The sequence below is a fragment of the Passer montanus genome, unplaced genomic scaffold (genome assembly GCF_014805655.1).
Source record: "Passer montanus isolate IOZ18808 unplaced genomic scaffold, ASM1480565v1 scaffold162, whole genome shotgun sequence".
NCBI classification, from domain to species: Eukaryota; Metazoa; Chordata; class Aves; order Passeriformes; family Passeridae; genus Passer; species Passer montanus.
Genome location: NW_024363383.1, coordinates 312,058 through 329,896, shown reverse-complemented (window position 1 = coordinate 329,896; position 17,839 = coordinate 312,058). Strand labels below are relative to the sequence as shown.

General features: G+C 42.4%; 1 protein-coding gene across 4 annotated transcripts in view; it reads left to right on the top strand.

Annotated features, from left to right (window-relative positions):
- The first annotated feature begins 5,827 nt into the window (after positions 1 to 5,827).
- NINJ1 (ninjurin 1) overlaps positions 5,828 to 17,839 on the top strand; it is a 16,049-nt gene continuing 4,037 nt past the window's right edge. Inside the window, exons 1-4 of one of the 4 annotated variants that reach the window (XR_005626906.1) lie at positions 5,828 to 6,036; positions 12,964 to 13,198; positions 17,338 to 17,499; positions 17,616 to 17,666. Coding sequence is in view for 2 of the 4 variants with exons in the window: in XM_039703354.1 (XP_039559288.1) it covers positions 5,965 to 6,036; positions 12,964 to 13,198; positions 17,338 to 17,492 (462 nt within the window). In the remaining 2 variants the exon portion in view is untranslated. Of the gene's footprint in view, positions 6,037 to 12,963; positions 13,199 to 17,337; positions 17,500 to 17,606; positions 17,667 to 17,839 lie in introns of all 4 variants that reach the window. The other 3 variants (XR_005626905.1, XM_039703354.1, XM_039703356.1) reach the window with 3 other exon arrangements.

The window sequence follows — 17,839 nt, the reverse complement described above, 5'->3', positions numbered from 1 at the left end:
AAATTATCACAATAGTGATTTCTGGCCATAAAATTCCATCTGATCTTGACTTTCCTCTTACTATTTTAAACTGTGTGTCAGTAGTAAAAAACAATCTGTGTTTGGTACCTATCTGGTCACTTTAAATCATCCAGACTTAAGGATTTAATGTGCTTTTCTTTAAAATCCAAACAAACAAATGAAAAGTCATACTGTCAAATTCTTCGCTTTCAAAAAGCTTCTGTCTATGAATCTGGCAAAAGAAAGCATGGCAGGGATGTAAATTTATATTTGCAAATTCATATATTGAAATATTATCATGACAAAGAAACTACCAAAAAATGCTGAAAGGCCAATGAGCATGAGCCAGCCCTAAATCACCCAGTGTGACCTCATAGCTTACCCTACTTGAGCAAAATCTTAGCCTAGCTGACCTCCTGATGTTTCTTTCAACCTGGATTATCCAGAGAATCTAGCAAAAGCTATCAGAAATTTTGGAGAAAAAAACCCAGACCTTAACTAGGAACTCTTTCTAGAGAATGAAACCAGCCCCACTGCTTGTATACTGCAGAGATGTGAGTTCCCATGTTGCACACATCAGTCACACTCACAAGCCTATTTTGCAGTATTTATGGTACATGCAAGCACATCAACTTAGCCCATTGCACACTGTGGAACATGAACTCTGTTTTGAAAGAGCACAAAAAGCCCAAAAGGGATCAGCCCTGCGCACAGACACAATCCTACTGCTGCACAGCAGCTCTAAAGCCTTGACTGATGCTGCAAAACTGGGATAGCTGGCAAACATCACCTGGGTTTTTTAGGTTTTTTGGGGGGTTTTGGTTTTTTTTGGGGTGGGGGGATGTTGGTTTGGTTTTGGTGGGTTTGTTTGTTTGTTTTGGTGTTTGTTGTTGTTTTGGTGGTTTGTTTGTTTTTGTTTTGGGTTTTTTTGTGGGTTTTTAAGGTTAGTAATATTAATCAAAAACACAACAAATGGGGACGGGCTGCACCTTGCTAGTGAAAGCCGCTTTCTTCATGCCTTCCCTCTGGGCCATGGCAGGGCAGGTGCTTGGGCTCCTGGGGGCCTCAGCACCGCTGTCACTTGCGGAGCTGGTGCTCTGCCTTGTGGGGAAGTGTCTTTTTCTTCCTTCCTTTCTCCCTCCTCTCTCCGTACATGTTGGAGGCTGGGAACCGCTCCTGAAAACACGAGTCTGATACAAAAGAACCCTTTGAACAGCTCATTTATTTCCTTTTTTCCTTTCCTATTTTTTTAAAACGCATTTCAATAGCATGCATTGTGCTATGACTTACATTTGGGAGTAATTCCATACACAAAGGCCTTTTCATTTAACTAGATTAGTCTTTTCATTGAATTACCCTTTCCCAACAGTAGCTCTAGGGTTTGATTCTTCTCTTATTTACCTGGTTGCTGACAAGCTATATGGGGACATACAATTCAGATTCACACTTGTAATGAGACCTGGCATTTTAAATAGATGCATTATTTACTCTGGTTTACAGATAACCTCCTTCCACTCCCTCTTCTAGACCACTGCTGCGCTTCTGCACAACCCTGTAAAATACATCAGGTTTTATTTTTCTTTGAGTTCTTTCTTTTGGGGTATATTACTGCAAATGGGTCATTTCTGACCTATCACTGCCTATACATTTGATGAAAAAAATTTAAATTCACCTTTCAAAAGTAAACATTAAATCCCAGATTTGCACATAGATGTATTTAAATAATTGTCCACCTATTTGATATAATAAAATCTATAAAAATAATTTATTGATCGTAAGAAAGTTCTGTTGGCTAGAATGAACAAAGACAACACAGTTTGGGAAAGTAAATGCAACTGATTCCTGATCTCATTCATTACCTAGATTAAGATTCAGCACCTCTGAAGTGAACTGAAGTACACTGAAGTACATCCTCTAAAAACATACCACTGCCTCCTAAACACTGTGTTGTTTGTGTATTTTGCAACAAATCACTAAGTTACACAGCTTCAGGCACATGCAAATGTGATTTTCTGAGCAAGACACTTTACCACCTAAGAGAAATCATTAACACACAGTTTTTAAAAAGACAATGCTCAAGCAGAACTCTTAAACCAGCCTTACCATGCCAAATTTGCAACTTTATATACCATTTCATTTCAACTCTACAATTTCCTCAATAAATTTTGCAAAAAACCCACATCCTCTAATGGTACTAGTGTGTAAATATATATGTGCTGTGGTTAAAAAAGGTGCAGAGGTTCTACTAGGACTTTTGAAAGAAGAAATTAATATATAGAAATAGACTAAGCTATGCAATTTCAGCCAGAAATTATAAAAGTTATGAAGTCTTTAAGACCAAGGATAAAAAGACGAGCTTTATTTCCTGCTATTAAGTCTCTTCTATCCAAACTCCTGACATTTCTTTCCTATTTTAAGTACAAGGCTGTATCTAGTTTCTCAGACAGCATTGTCCTGTCACACTCGCTGAAGCAGGAAAGGTGCAGCAGTATAAGCACACCCCAAAGCAGACGTTCCAGGAGGGAGTTAATAGAAAGCTTACGCCAGGAGTGCCAGATCTCCTCAGGAAGTGTGCTCCAGAATTAGAGAATAGTACAACCACCTGACAACCTGGCAGGCTGTCATCACTATCTAAAAAATATGTAAAAAATGGATCATCAGGCTCTCCAGGGAGGAATGCCAATAATTTGTGTAAAGGGCCAGGCGGGGGGATCACACAGCTGTCTCTGAACACAAGGTTTGGAGTCAGACAACATGCTGCTGTGCCATGCCGGGCCCGGGCACAATTCCATGGTCTCCAGACGACTCGTGGCCATGCTGCAAATCTGTACCTCACATTCAGATGAGATACCCATGAGCACTCCCAGCCACCTCCGTTTCAGAGGAGCCTGGAGCCATCAGGTCCCTCTTCTCCCTAAAATCAGTCCTGCCAGGCACAGCCTTACTGACATTTGCACTGCAGGCATGTTGGCTGCTCACCAAACAGCACCCAGCATTCCAGACTATGGAACAGCTGTTTGTACAAGGCAGAATAGAGCAGCTGAGAGGTGATTCGAGTGTACAACTGATGTGCTGTGAACACAGCACACTGCACAGCAATGTGCGACTGTGTGGAGGGCAGCAAGCCCAGGGGAAGTGAGCGCTACCGCACAGAGAAGTCCTTTGTGTAATGGGTAGTACTTGCTCTTTACAGAGAAAATTAACTGCTTACACTTCAAAATGCATCAAAAATAATCCAAGAGAGTATTGGTAAATTGTATATTCTGGTCAGAGCGTTTTCACAAACTCCAGACATCCCCATTTTAATGCTAAACCACTTGCATAGATGTTTCTGCTCATTTTTACATAGGAGCTTACCCATTTCCTTTTGGCACAAGTCCAGCACTGCTGGAAGCCTTCTCTTTCTCAGCAAGTCTGTTCCAAACATGTGTGTGCCAAGCAAGGCAGCACATCTTAAGAAAAAAAAACAAAAACAAAACAAAACAACAACAACAACAAAAAAAATTAATCACGGGCTTCAAGATTTTAAATCCAAAATTGAGAAATGTGATTGCTGACACTTACCTTCCCAAAAACAGAGACTGGAAATTTCTTTATGTGCTTCAGATATTAAGCCCACACCAGTTGCATGTGAGCAGGCAAAACCAAAATCAAAGAATCGTGGAATGTTTTGGGTTGTAAGGAACCACAAAGATCATTTTGTCACAACCCTCCTGCCATGGACAGGGAACCTTCAACTAATGTCTTTCTAGAATGTCTGGAAAATGTTCTGAAATGTCTTTCCTGGTCCTACTGATTAGGAAGGAAGGGCACTATCCCTTGCCCTGATCATTGGCTTTTCAGGAAAGCTCAGAGTAAATAAAAAGGTTCAGGTCACTTTCAGGACTCTGATGTTGACATAACCATTTGTTCCTGGGGCTGCCAGGAAGCCCTGCAGTTCAAGTTATTCTGGAGCATTTCAAAGAAATGCTGTCCTTTCTAATTGTTTCTGCATTTATGATCATTCTTGGCCTGTCACACAGTCATCAGAGTGATTTTGAGGGAAAAAAAACTCAAAATGGTTAATAATTACTAGCAGCTTGACAGTCTAATAGAGACTGGAAATTCCTCTCATAGCTAAGATGCAGAGCAGTGGGGTTTTATTTTTGTTTCTAATATTCCCATCCAGATTTTAATGGCTGTTCTGACAGTGGTCCCAAGGATTGTCTGTGCACACTCCAGTATCTGGTTGGCAAGACACTAACCAGAACCCCTGACTCAGACTCCTGCGACAACACTTGCAGGCTTCTTTTCGTAATTGACACGCAAACAAGACCTACCTACCAGAGTGCTGTCTTGTTGTTTCATTCCATGGCTACCGACCGATCACATCACCTCTGCCTCTCTCTGACCACAGTCTGAGTCTGAGGTTAATTCCATGTAGGGAGAACAGGGTCTTTTCCATAAGCAGCAAAAGATTTTAAAAGATTTTTTTTTTTTTCAGATTCAACCCACAGAACTAACTCAAAGGCTGGATAACAGGAAATTTTATTGTTGAAAAAATAATTATACTGGACTGACAAATGCAAAGTTTCAACAGAGAACTACTGTTTCAGACCGTATGTCTCACAAACACAAATTCGGCTGTTTCCCAGTTCCACTGAAATTACACCCATTTCCCACAGGATTAAGAGCAGGTCCTACTCTCACGTCTCCTTGGCACATGACTGTGCAGCACAAAGGGAGTTAGCACTCAGGAGGTCATGTCCAAAGAGAAGACCTCTCATTTCTAGGACTAAGGGCAGAATAATTTCACTAGAGCACATCAAACCTTTACAACTGCCAAACAAGATCCTCAAAATGCATTTGCAAGGAAGTACAGAAGATGAAAAAGGGGTCATTAAAAATACAGCTGTATCTCTGAACATGTCACTGGATGCTTGCAACCAGGGAGGTTTCTGACCAAGTTGTCCTGGGATCCAAATGCAGCAACAATTATGGTTCATGCATATTTAATGACTGTTAAATGAACAGGTAATATAGCTGATAAAGGCTGGCCTAGCTGAGTGTATTACTGAAGTTTAGCTACTACAAACCCAAAAATTAAGGAAAGCAATGTGCCTTTTCAAGCCTCGGACTAGTTATGAACGGTGTCATTTATACACATACATCTTTGCTGTCATAATACATTGTTTCTTCCATTTTCTATGGACTGTAACAACAAACTTTATTGCTGTCTCCAAATTAAGTGTTTCCTAGTCTACTGCACTAATAACTACTCAGGAACATTTTTGGTGCAGATGAGCAGTTCAGGCTTTAAAAAAGATTACATGTGGTCATATAAAACCCAATTACTTACATTTATTTTTTACCTTTCTGCTCTCGCTGGCAGTTGTTTCTATACATCTGAGTGTTCCTCTGATATCCCATCCTGTATGTTGGTTTTGTACATGCTTGTTGTCATAGCAGAGGTGGCAAAAAAAGCATAGGGAGACAAAACATATAGGACAATATATAGGACAAAAAAAAGACTGAAACCCTAAAAACACTGATCAGAGAGCTCTTAAAAATCAAACTCTACCCTTCCACTTTGTCAAGACAGATTTCTGAAATGAGTCATTTGCATCCATTACCGATTTCCTACACACAGAACAATACGCAGCGTGATTCCTGGCCAGCACTGGGAATTGCGGCCCAGCCCGGGCTGGCCGGGTTCGGCCCCGGTGCCGGTGCAGCCTCCGCTCGGCTCCGCTCCGCCCGGCCCGGCCCTGCGCGGAAACCTCCGCCCGGGGGCAGGGAGGGGGAGGCCGGAGAGACGCAGGCAAGGAGGCGGGGAAGAGCGGGGGGAGAGCGGGGGGAGAGCGGGAGCAGGCCGGGGAAGGCGGCCCCGGCGGCGGGAGCGGCCCCGCGCGCGCTGCGGGGAGGCCGGGCCGGCTCCAGGAGCCGTTGCTCCGCGGGGAACCTTCCCCTCCGCCCCGGCCCGCGATGGACGGCGGCAGCGAGACCCACGAACTCAACGGGACGGCGGAGGGCGCGGAGTCGGCGGCCGACGAGCAGGTGAGGGCCGGGGCCGGCGGGGCGGGGGGACCCGGCGCCCGCGTCCTTCCCGGCGCCGTGTCCCTCCCGTCGTGTCCCTCCCGAGGCCGGGCGGGACGGGGACCCCGCGAGGTGCGGTGGCGGTCGGTGCTGCTCCGTGATCGCTGGGTTTTTACCTGCCTTCGGCGCACTCGGCGCGGGCAGGGCCGGGCAGAGCATCCCCGGCCGCTCCTGGCCCCTGCAGCTGTCACTGTCAGCAGGGCCCTCCTCGCCCGGGCCCGCCCGCAGCTCCCGCATCCGCAGGGCTTTGCCCACCCAGCGGGCTGGGGGGGACTGAATAACCAATTATAAAACTAGGAGGAGTTACTGAAATGGTTGTGCCCGTATGGTTAATTTCCATGCAGTAATCAAAATAAAAACAAGAATACCCAGCTTTTTCATACTATGTGTAGTCAAAACATGACCAGACATCCTCACTGGGAAATATTCATCCGCATTCCGTTTAAGTATAGAGGATGTGTGCAGAACATGCCAGTTATCTGAAGAAAACAGATGGGTAAAAGAGTGTCTTTTATCTTGTTTTGGAAAGGACTGAACTATAAAGGCAGCTCTTACTCCAGTCTAAGTCTCTGCCACACAGAAACCGCTGTACTAAACCCTCTTATGTGTCACTGGTAAAACATACTAGTTACAGACAGACTGGGTTGATTGTGTAGGACATCTGTCCTTCCTCCAACCCTCCCTCCCTAACAAACCCCTGGAGTCATGGATATGAAACCAAGAAAAATAAAAATCTGTTTTTAATAAATCCTGGAAATCCTACCTAAAGTTAACCAAGGCTGGGATGTGCAGGTCAAACTGGTGGTCTGAAGTGGTTTCCTCTAAACCTCTCACTTCTCAGGAGTTCTCTCATTTTCTTGACGCAGCTTTGTGACTGCATCACAAGTACTCTTGATGGGGTTGTTTTTTTTCCCAATGTGGTCTGCTCCAATAATTTTTCAGCAACTTTCTTGTTTTACTTTATCTTCAGTTGCAAGCAACTCTCATTTTGTTACATCTGTCCCATCAAAGCTCAAGTTCTCAATAAGTGCCATATAAAGAATAAGCAGCGAGAGATGCTATTCCATTGTTTTAAATGTATACAGTGGCACTTCAGTGAACTTCATAAACACTTTTTAAATTTTCTCACACAAACACACATGCGCACGCACACACACAAAGTATATGCAAGGTAAAGCAGATGGGGACAGATTTTTCAAAAACCCATATCTGAATAGAAGATAGCTTAAAAAAATCTGTCAGTGTTCACAATTCCCACAAGCAAAAGAACCCCCCAGCTCAGCAGCCACCTAAACCTGGAGAGACCATCTGCAGCTGCCTGAATCTTCTGTATTGGAGTCAAAAGTGTCTGCTTTGAGGAATGCTCACAGGCATCGGAACATGGGTCACCCTTGTTTCCTTCCTGCCCGTCCCAGCATCTGTCCTCTCCTCAAAACCGACTCTCTTGCACACCTTCACCACAGACCACTACCTTCTCATACAGAAGAGCTGACGTGAAATGCAGCTGTGGTTGTTACCTCCAAAGAAATCAAAGCAAAAATTTTAAAAAGACCAGTTAAGCTCTCAGTAGTTCTGAACAAGTGGTCACACAGTGGTTTGATGTGGTTTATTTTTACTCCAGCATTCATTTGAATACATTTTTTCAGCAGATGTCAGGCTTTTGGAAGCATGAAATTGCTTGCTTCTAGGATTGGAGTGGTGTGGCACACCTCAGTGACTAATATGTGTGATTACACCTGGCAGAAGTATCTCATCTCTTCTTAAAAGGATCTGTTTATACAAATACAGATTATAACTGTTTTTTCATCCACTTGCTTTCCTTGTTCATGGTACATATTGAAACACTCTCCATCTACCATGTTGTAAAATCTAGTTCAGTGTTTCCAAAATAACAGGATGTACTAGGTGAAGGAGTTAAAGAAGAGCTATGGAAAAGGTGAACGAGAATTGGATAGTAGAAATAAATGGTTTTAATAATGTTATTCCTAAAAACGTGTTGAAGTCCATATATTAATTCAGGAGTAATTTGGAACATGAAAGTAATTTGAAACATGGCAGTTTCTTTGCATCATACTGCAAGTAACCAGCCTGTAGGAACTTGAAATTATTTTGCTGCATGTAGCCTAAAATGGTATGTTCTCATTACGTATATCAAACTGAATTTGAAGTGTTCTATATACTCCAAATATTGATACTAACTTAACTTGGTGTTAAGTTTTTGCTTGCTTGTTTTTTTAAGTAGCTAGAGTAAGCAAGCAGTGTGTTAACCACACAAAATAGACAGTCTACAGCCCAGTTGTGAGTCATAGTATTGTAAGACCAAATGATTGGAATGAGTGGTAATAATGCAAGGCAGAAAATATTATACAGGAGCAAACTTCTATTTAAATAGCTGTTTGAACAAATTTAAGTTACTCCTTCATTTCACAAATTTAGTCATGAGGTGTGCTGATTATTTTAGAGTAATTTAATGAGTAGAAATATTTTAACTGGATCCTGGACCAGTACAGCTTTAGGAAAAGAGTGCTTGGCCCTCAGCAAACTGTACTTTTCCCTTTTTTAATATTAACTTTTCTAGCTCTCAGGAGTCAACATGATTGCCACAATTTTTTTTCTTGATGTAGTCATATTTGCATGTTCTGTTTGTATAAAAGTGATTCTTCTTAAGCACAGGGTTTTAGAGCTGCTGGAAAGTCATGACGTCGATGAAATAGAAACACGTGCTGAGTTTTTTGCGTTTTATTTGCCTGCAACCACAGCATGTGATTGCAGAGTTCTCACAAGCTAGTTAGTGTTACACTGGGCTGGTGCTTGGGTGGACATCTCCCCCCTCTCCTCAAAATGAAATTTCCATGGGAAATGAAACTGATGATTCATTCCAGAGCCAGAATAGGGGTTTTTCTCTCTTGAGTCAGTGCTAAGCTGAACAAGCGATCTGATGTTTTTTTGAAGGATAAACCACAGAGTATCTTCTGAGGAGGTGTACAAAGGATCCATTAGAGATACGAGAATGGTGAAGGACCTGGAGGGGAAGTCTTGGTCTGTTCAGCTGGAGAAGAGGAGGCTGAGGGGAGACTCACTGGGGTCAACAACTTCCTTATGAGTTGCAGAGGAGGGGCACTGATGTCTTTTTGTGGTGATCAGTGATAGGACCTGTGGGAATGTCCTGAAGTTGTGTCAGGGGAGGGTGAGGTTGTATCTCAGGGAGAGGTTCTTCCCCACAGGGTGCTGGCACTGCCCAGGCTCACCAGGGAATGGGCACGGCCCCGAGGCTGCCAGAGCTCCAGGAGCCTTTGGACAGTGCTGCCAGGGATGCCCAGGGTGGGATTGTTGAGGGGTCTGGGCAGGGCCAGGGGTGGGACTGGGTGGTCTCTGCGGGTCCCTTCCAACTCAGCCTATTCTGTGATTCTGTAATCGTCCATTGCATGACTGATAGGGCTTAAAATATTTTTGTTGGAAGAATACTTTTTTCTTCGTTGAATATTTTACCTGGTTGTTTTTAGATCAGCAAGATCTCTGAGATGGAGGGGAAGTCTTACTTCAGAGTGGCCATATATGGCCCTTTGCAATTTCTGTGTGTAGGTGATGGAGATAGGGACAGAAATTCTACAACTATAAGTATTATTAAATACTAGTCTAAAGTTGCTGGTTCAATCCTGTAACTGTAGGTTTGATCTTAGACAAAAAAAAAAAGTTCTGAAATGGTGTTCTGTTTTAGTCATGTATTATTCCTTTTATGTCTGATCCATCTCTTTTTTGATTTAACTGGAATTTTTTCCAGACATGAAATTTCCCTTCAAAGATCTGAAAAAAATAGCCATGTGGTATTTTTCTGAAAGATTAGTACTTCAGAACCATAGTAAATTACTTCTTAAACAAAATTGCTTTTTAGCATCTTTTTAACAGTTAGGATTGGGAAGAATTTTTCAGAACACAATAAAGAGCAGCCCCACTAAGTTCAGTATGGCTCAGCTTTAGTTCTGCACAGCTTCATTATTATTTAGCAAGTTTCCATTGTTTTATAATTCACACTTACTTCTAAACACAAGATTTTCAGGAAGCTTTCTCTATGGCATTACAAACCCTGAGGTCATTTTGGTCCATTCTCATTTTCAGTCAAGCCTGTTGGCCCATAAAATTGCATTAATAGCTAACCCCAAATAGAAAGAAAACTGCTGTAATACTTTCTATAACAATTTACTGTATTTAGCAAAGATACTTTATTGTTTTCAAATATTTCCATTTTCAATGCTATTTCCTTCCTTTGAATCACCAGGTGGGGCTTAGCTGTGATTCACTCAGCACCTAAGGACATTTGCTGCAGAGCTGCTGGTATTTGCTTTTTAATAAATGTAACCAGTAAATCCTTTCTGTACTTGAAAGGGACTCAGTTTTCTGGGTGTACCATTGAAATGGGGAGCAAAGCAAAGCAGACGCAGAGTCTGTACTAGCACAGAGGGACTGTGAACCAGTCTTGGAGTGAAGGTTCCATCTTACAGAATCAAAAACATGCATTTTTATGACATGGCATTGTAGCTTTGTCCTTACAGAGTGTAGTGCTCTGGGAAAGCGAACAGCCCCTGCTTCTATGAGGAGACCTAGAGTGGCAGTGCCTGTGGGAACAGCAGCATGTCACTGTGAAAATCAGCTCTTCCATGGTATCCTTCCAGTCACAGATGGAGCAGGAGGGAGAAGCTTTTCACTCCTGTCCTTTGTCTAACTGTGCATAGACCATCAGGGCAGGTTGTTGTGCTGTGAGGCTGAAGCTTTGCAGCACTGGAGACCTGAAAGCAGGCTGGGAATACTGCAGGGAATGGAGTCCCAGCTGCACATGGCTCTTACACACATGTGAACTCACTGCTGGCTTTGCTCAAACTCCTTTGGAGACACAAACACGAGGGCTTAGCTTGTCTCTACCAAGGAATTTGAATGTTGAATATGTGTGAGGAGGTGTTTTGGTTGCACTGAGACTGAAGCAGGTCTCATGCAATGCATACTGCTCTTTTGCCAAGTGATACCTGCAGGAAAAGCATTCCATGTATCCTAGAAAATCTCCAGACATTCCACTTTCCCTCTGCATGGCCCTGTGGGTGATCACAGCACAGTAAGTGTTGTTTGGTGCTGTGGGCTGCACACGTTGCTGCATGCCCTGAAACCATAAAACCGCACAACCAAGTTCTACTATAATTTCTGTTGTACAGACTGTCACTCTCCTGGGGTTAAGGCAACATCTCTTCTTTCATTACCTGTGTATATATTGCTGTGTAACACACAGTCTGATCTTAAAAAGTGCTCATGTGGTACTGACTGCATCAGCTTCAATACCTCTGGCAGTGGTCTTCAGCTTGTTCCCAGAAGACAAGGCCAATTTGCTCTTCTTTTTTTTGACTTTTGTTTTATGGTTTTCCAAAATCAGTCAGGAGACAGGAAGTGAATGTTTCTGGGGTTTTCATGATTACAGGTCATTTTTCCTGGTGAAGCAAGATCACAGGCTGAGAAAAAGCTCTGGCATTTGCTGCTGCCCTATTACACTCAGTCAAATATTTAGGCTTGTGATGGATGACATGTCTGGTGAAAACAGGTCAAGTTTGGTATTTAAATGCCCTGAAAAAACTGGCAATGTGTACATGAATATCTACCCTGTTTAAAACGACGGTTTTAGGCCTGGACTGTGGCAAGTCTGGCTTGGGAGTTGATAATGTTTAGTGCTGCTGAGGAGAGTAATTAGGAGGTGTCTTCTGCATTTGAGCTAACCTGCAAATCCAGACTTCTTTCACAGGAGTCTGGCAAGCAGGAACACATTGGGCAGTAAAAAAGTCTCTAAGAAGTAGGTTTAAAGAAGACAGCTACCATAAGCTTACTTTTCATATATTTGTCTATTATTTTTAAAGTGTGGAAGTAAGAGCAGAAAGAATGAAATTCCTAGCCTGTTCAGAGACAGCAGGATAGAGCATCACTTACTCTTCCTTTCTCGTGGATTTGGGCAGCTAAATCTAACCTAGTTACTCTAAGCTGCGTCTAATCTATAGAGAAGTAGGCACCTCTGGGAGACAAGCAGTCAAATTTCAAGTCAGGTCACATGAATTCATCATCAGGAAACACTCATTCATCCTGTTGGGTTAACTGGCCCTAAGTTTGCCCTGCAGTTGGTTTTTATTTTCCTGTTTGTGTGCAGACCAATTTAAAAAATAAAAAAAAAAACAAATGAAACAACCCAGAACCAGCTGATGTGAAAATGGGGGGAAAAAGATTCCCTTGTAATTGGGCAATTCTTGGCAGCTGGACATCATATGATAGTTCAGTGGAAAAACATCTCTGTGTGGGTGTATGGATGGCCCTGGACAGTAGCATGGTGGAGGAAGGAGTAGCAAGGAAAGGAGGGCAAGCAAAGCTCAGACAGTGGCCAACTTCACATCAGTCCTTAAAAGAAGACTCATGACTAATGAAAGAACTTTTTGGATGTGTAAGGAGAGAAAGTGAATTTAATAAATATCTGTATTTTTAAGTGCCTTCAGGAGTAAATTAGTCACAACAACATTATTTTTGTTGTTTGCTGGTTTGTGTTACAATGGTTTTTCCCTCCCAACTTTTTCTCAGTGCAAACTTTTCAGCCTTTCCAGTCTCTTCTTTTCCCAGGGTAGAAACATGCTGACTGTTTAAACTGATCCTGCAGGCAAGCTGGAAAATGTGCCAAAGGGCAATAGAAGCAGGCACTGTTTTCTGCTCTCCTGGAGGACGCGGGTAACAGTGGGAGAACTGCACAGAAGATCTCAGCACTGTTGTGGCTCTGCCCATATAATCACAGGAATCATTTGGTGGGCCAAGTGATGTCTCACTCACCACCAATTAAGAGATATGAATAACCATTTTCCTCTCTGCTGGCTCTAGCACAGAAGGTGGCAGTGGTTCCAAAGGAACAGACCCATCAACATCAACCACTACGCCAACAAGAAGAGCGCGGCCGAGAGCATGCTGGACATCGCCCTACTGATGGCCAACGCCTCCCAGCTCAAAGCTGTCATGGAGCAAGGGCCATCCTTTTCCTTCTACGTCCCGCTGGTCATTCTCATCAGTCTGTCGCTCACCCTACAAATTATGGTGGGAGTGCTCCTGATATTCCTTGGTAGGTAACAACAGCAAGAACCGCTGACTTGTATTTTTCTTATAGGACACAGTCTATAAATGGTAAATAAACACACCCTTTGCTTTTAAAAAGCCTTTACCTCAGAACTGATTCAGGTTAGAATCACAGAATCATTTAGTTTGGAAAAGACCTGTAAGATCATCTAGTCCAAAAGTTACCCCGGCACTGCACTGTTCACCAATAAACCATGTACATAAACATCACAATTGCACGTCTTCTAATTATCACCAGGGATGGTGATTCAACCACTTCCCTGGGCAGCCTGTTCCAATGCTTGACAACCCTTTCAGTGAAGAAATTTTTCCTAATATCCAAAAATACAGATTTTCTCTTGAAACCATAGAAATACTGCAACAAAGGAAGACATGGCAACTTTATGTGAAATCTTCAATTTTTATCACCTTCCTCCTACTCATTTGCCCCTACTATGAATACTTTTTCCTCCAGAAAGCCTGAGGAGGAAGGAAAGTTATGAAATATTGTAAAAGAAACATCAGTAGGCCAGATGGGATAATGCAGTCTATCCAGTTTCATAATAATGTTTTTGGCAAGACCTGTTACTTAATCTTATGACTGAAATGCATTTCTTCCGTACCCTATACGAAAATAATGTCAATGTGGAACTCCAAAAGAGAAATGAAAGTCAAAATGTCCATCGTCGTATTGGTGTGGCATGTTGTCTTTAGCCTGGCTGTGTTGCAGTCAAACTGCATCTACCATTGCCCGCCTGGAATAAATGACACTGCCACTGGTAGGAAACAGCTGTGTATCATTTCTGCTAGTGATATGGGATCATTTATTCTCATAACATTTTTCAAATCCAATCCTTTACCTTAGTGGGAACTAGATAACTGACCTTGGGCCTAATGTAAATGAAAAGGCAGACTTCAAACGTGGCATTTAATGAGTTATGGGTGCCACCTTTGGCATCCCTGTCAATCTTTCCGTGTTCTGCTCTCTTATCACAGCTGAAAAAACAACGTTCTGTTAAAGGAGAAAGTTCCTAAGGATCCAGGATGGCTTATAATATTCACAGTTGATGTGGCTTTTTTCTTTCTTACAAAAGAGATGGAATACAGCTGTCTCTGCGTTTTTTAGAGTTGGTGCAAGAGCAGAATCCAGGTCTTGGCTCAGAGGAGATTGCAGAAGGGGACTGGAAAAAAACCAACCTGTTGATGCTGGCAGGTGTGGGAAACGAGTAATGGAAAAATCGGTAAAATACTTCTATGTTCCTTGGTTGAAGGCATCTCCCTGGTTGCTTCAGCAGGCTTTGAGGCTGTAAACAAGCTCCCTGTCTTTCTGTTGGGCAATAATTTCTCAGTTTATGCTGAGATACTGCTTTTTAATGCTTGTTTCTGCAAGACACTGCTGAAATGGTTTAAATTGCTATTATGTTACAGACCACATGTTCCATCAGATAGGTGGTTGGAGACAGGGACAACACTCACACCTCAAAGCTCCATGCGACAAACAGCATGTTTTGGTGTCCAAACCTAATATATATAGGGAATCTGAAAACCCTGGTCTCAACTGCTAATTGGTCTGATCCCCACATAGCCCAGCTCCTGACCTGTGAGATGTCTTCAGCTTAGGATGGAACATAATTGGTTGATGCTCCTGTCTGTCAGCCCAGGAGCCAGTTTATGGAACCAATTGGGTTTCTTATTTATAGCCAAATTAATTGCCCAGTACAAGCCATCTTGTACTGTGACAAATTGCTGTCAATTTTATCTTTGTCACATTGAGGGTAACAGAGCCTTTGGCTTATGGTGATGCACTCTTGGAGCAGTGTTGTCCTGCTGAGGTCAAAGACAGGAGGAACACAGGAAACAGGACACAAAGGTATGAAGATACAGGCATCAGAGCAAGAACTTGCTTTTCACAATGTGCGTTTTATAGTTTTGGCTTGCAGGAATAGTTTCTTTCTGTTCAGCCATGAAATTCTGTCTCTTCAGGCTCTCACACAGCAAAACAAAAGTCTGTGCCACCATCCAGTTTCTTTCCTTGAGTCAGGGTTTTAACCTGGGAGCTACCAGTTCTCACAGTTTCTACTAGGTATTAAAAGTTTTTCCTCCTTCTAAAGAACCTTTCACAAAAACAATGTGAGAAATGTTCAGCAAACTTGTCCTTGGAAGGGCTGTTGACCTTAACTTTTTGGAAGAAAAGCAAAGAATGTCTTGAAATAGTTTCAGTGGCATGAAATCATAGTAATCCATTATAATAAAATACTTAAAGAATAACTGTTCTTAAAAACATTTGCACAAACACCCTCATCTTAAGTCCTGTAATTACAAAGAGAGGATTACTGCAATTCTACTTCAAACTTCAGAGCTTTTCCTAAACTGACAAGTATTACTTATCTTCTCTGACCCTTCTTTGGACAAAGGGACAGCTCTGAAAGTGTCAGTTTACTTATCAGCATTATTGCTTGTAACTCACGTAACAGGTTAGGCCATTTTTGCCTTTCTGTCTCAAATGCTCATATTCCATGTTTCAGGGCTAATGATTCAGTTTCATTTATTCTTCATTCACGTGGCAGTACTAGAGTCCTTCCAGGTCCTGTTGGGGTGCAAGCACCCAATATATGCCTCCAGATACTTTACAGATGTGTAAACTCATTTTAAGGTTGAAGTACTACTGAACTTAAACTATTTCATGCCTGTAGAGGTGTGCAGTAACTTCTCAGGGCAGTTCCACCACACTGTTCTTCAATGCTTTGCCTGGCCTGTGATGTTTGTCTACACTGCATTAGCAAACAGGACTTGAGTAGGTGCTCAGAATTCCTTGAAACCAAACCAGCATTATTAGGGACTCCAAGTGAAGCTGGCTGTTAGCACTTCAGCATCACGAGTGTGTTTGCGACCACTTAAGTGCTTCAACAACAAGGGATATTGGTTCACTTCTGCAATATGGAACAGGGTGATGATGGTACAAGCAAGTAACAAATTTATTTTGTGTGGGAGAGTCATAAGCTGTATGTATATGTATGTGCCTATTAGAAGGAGCTGTAGGTTTTATGTTGCTGTAAAAACTTGTCTGGTATAAACTTTCTCTCACATGTTGTGTACATGCAGACACAAGCTCCAGTGACTTATGCTCTTGAAAACTTGGAGTCTCAACAGACAAAACACATTCTCAAAACATGCTCCAGAATTCATCAGCACTCACTCCATCAGCATCACAGGAATGTAGCCAAGGGTCTCAGCTGCAGGACCCTTGCTGTCAGAGAACAGAGACAGGAAACTCTTGGGTTTTTACATGGTGTTTCACTGGGCATGATAGTATTTGGTCAAAGTTGGACCTGATGACCTTGGAGGTCTTTTCCAGACTTAATGATTCTATGATGCCAGGCAAGTGCCCCAGACTTCTCACTGTCTTAAACCAAACCTATTATCAGCCCAATGTAACCAATTTGTATGCTATCATGAGGCCTGGAATCAAAGCTTACCCTACATTAATGCATGTGTGAGCCTCCCTCACTCTCTTTAGCAGTTCAACCAAAAAACAGCTGCAAGAAACAAAGGAAAATGTTTACACAGCAGATGCTCTCTGTATAAAGGACTGCAGCTACACTGCTCTGACACCTCCCTCTGTTTAATAGATAGAGTACCCTTCCTTTCTAAAAACAGAATCAGGGCAAAGGCAGGGAGTAGAAGGAAATACAAGCTGGGGAAGGGCACCAGTACAGAAAAAATCCAGCACTGGTAACGAGATTTGTAGCATTTTAACTAGGAAATTTAACTTCATCCTGTCAGGGCTTGAAGCTTCATGTATTCAAGACTGAAGTAATTTTTAAATGCTTGAAGTCTGTAACAGAGCTAGGCTTTAAAACTTCAAGAACTCAAAAGATTTCTAGTGATGTTAGTGCATCCATTCCTTCCCATATGTCTCCACAGAGATTAGATGCTAATTACTGGAAGTTAATAAGCTCCTTGTGGTTACAGACCTTCCCCTTGGCACTTTCACTGACACTGCAGAATCTGACTTCCCTTTTAAATAGGACTGATCCAGATAGCTTAGTATAAGGTAAATTCTGTAACTGCAGCAGTATGAAACCTTTTATTCTGGATTTTGAAATATACATATTATTAAACATGTTTTCTCCTTTCTCTTTGAAGTAAAATATGACCTTAACAACCCTGCAAAACACGGAAAGCTGAATTTCCTCAACAACCTTGCAACTGGACTAGTATTCATTATAGTTGTTGTGAATATTTTTATCACTGCCTTTGGAGTGCAGAAACCAGTTGCTGAGCCAATATCAAGACAGTAAGGAACAGGTGAGTGTGGTCTCCTGCAGCATGAGGTAGCAGAGCACTGCATCTAGAAATGCAGGGCACACTGGGGCACTTTAGAAACAGCCACAGGCTGATCTGTACTGTTAAAGTTCTTGCAGATACCTGAGCTCACTTCCCATTAGTGCAAAAGCAGAAGCTGCTGGGAACTGGTAAGCTATTACAATGTGTTTGTGAATGTGGAGTTCAAAAGTTGAGGGCAGCATGTGTCACCCGAAGGAAGTGTAAGGATTGTCCTGGCCTAGCCACTCCTTTTCCTTACTGCTGACTGAGATAATAAGGGAAATAATGTTGTTCTGCTTTCTCCAAATGCCTGTCCTTTTTT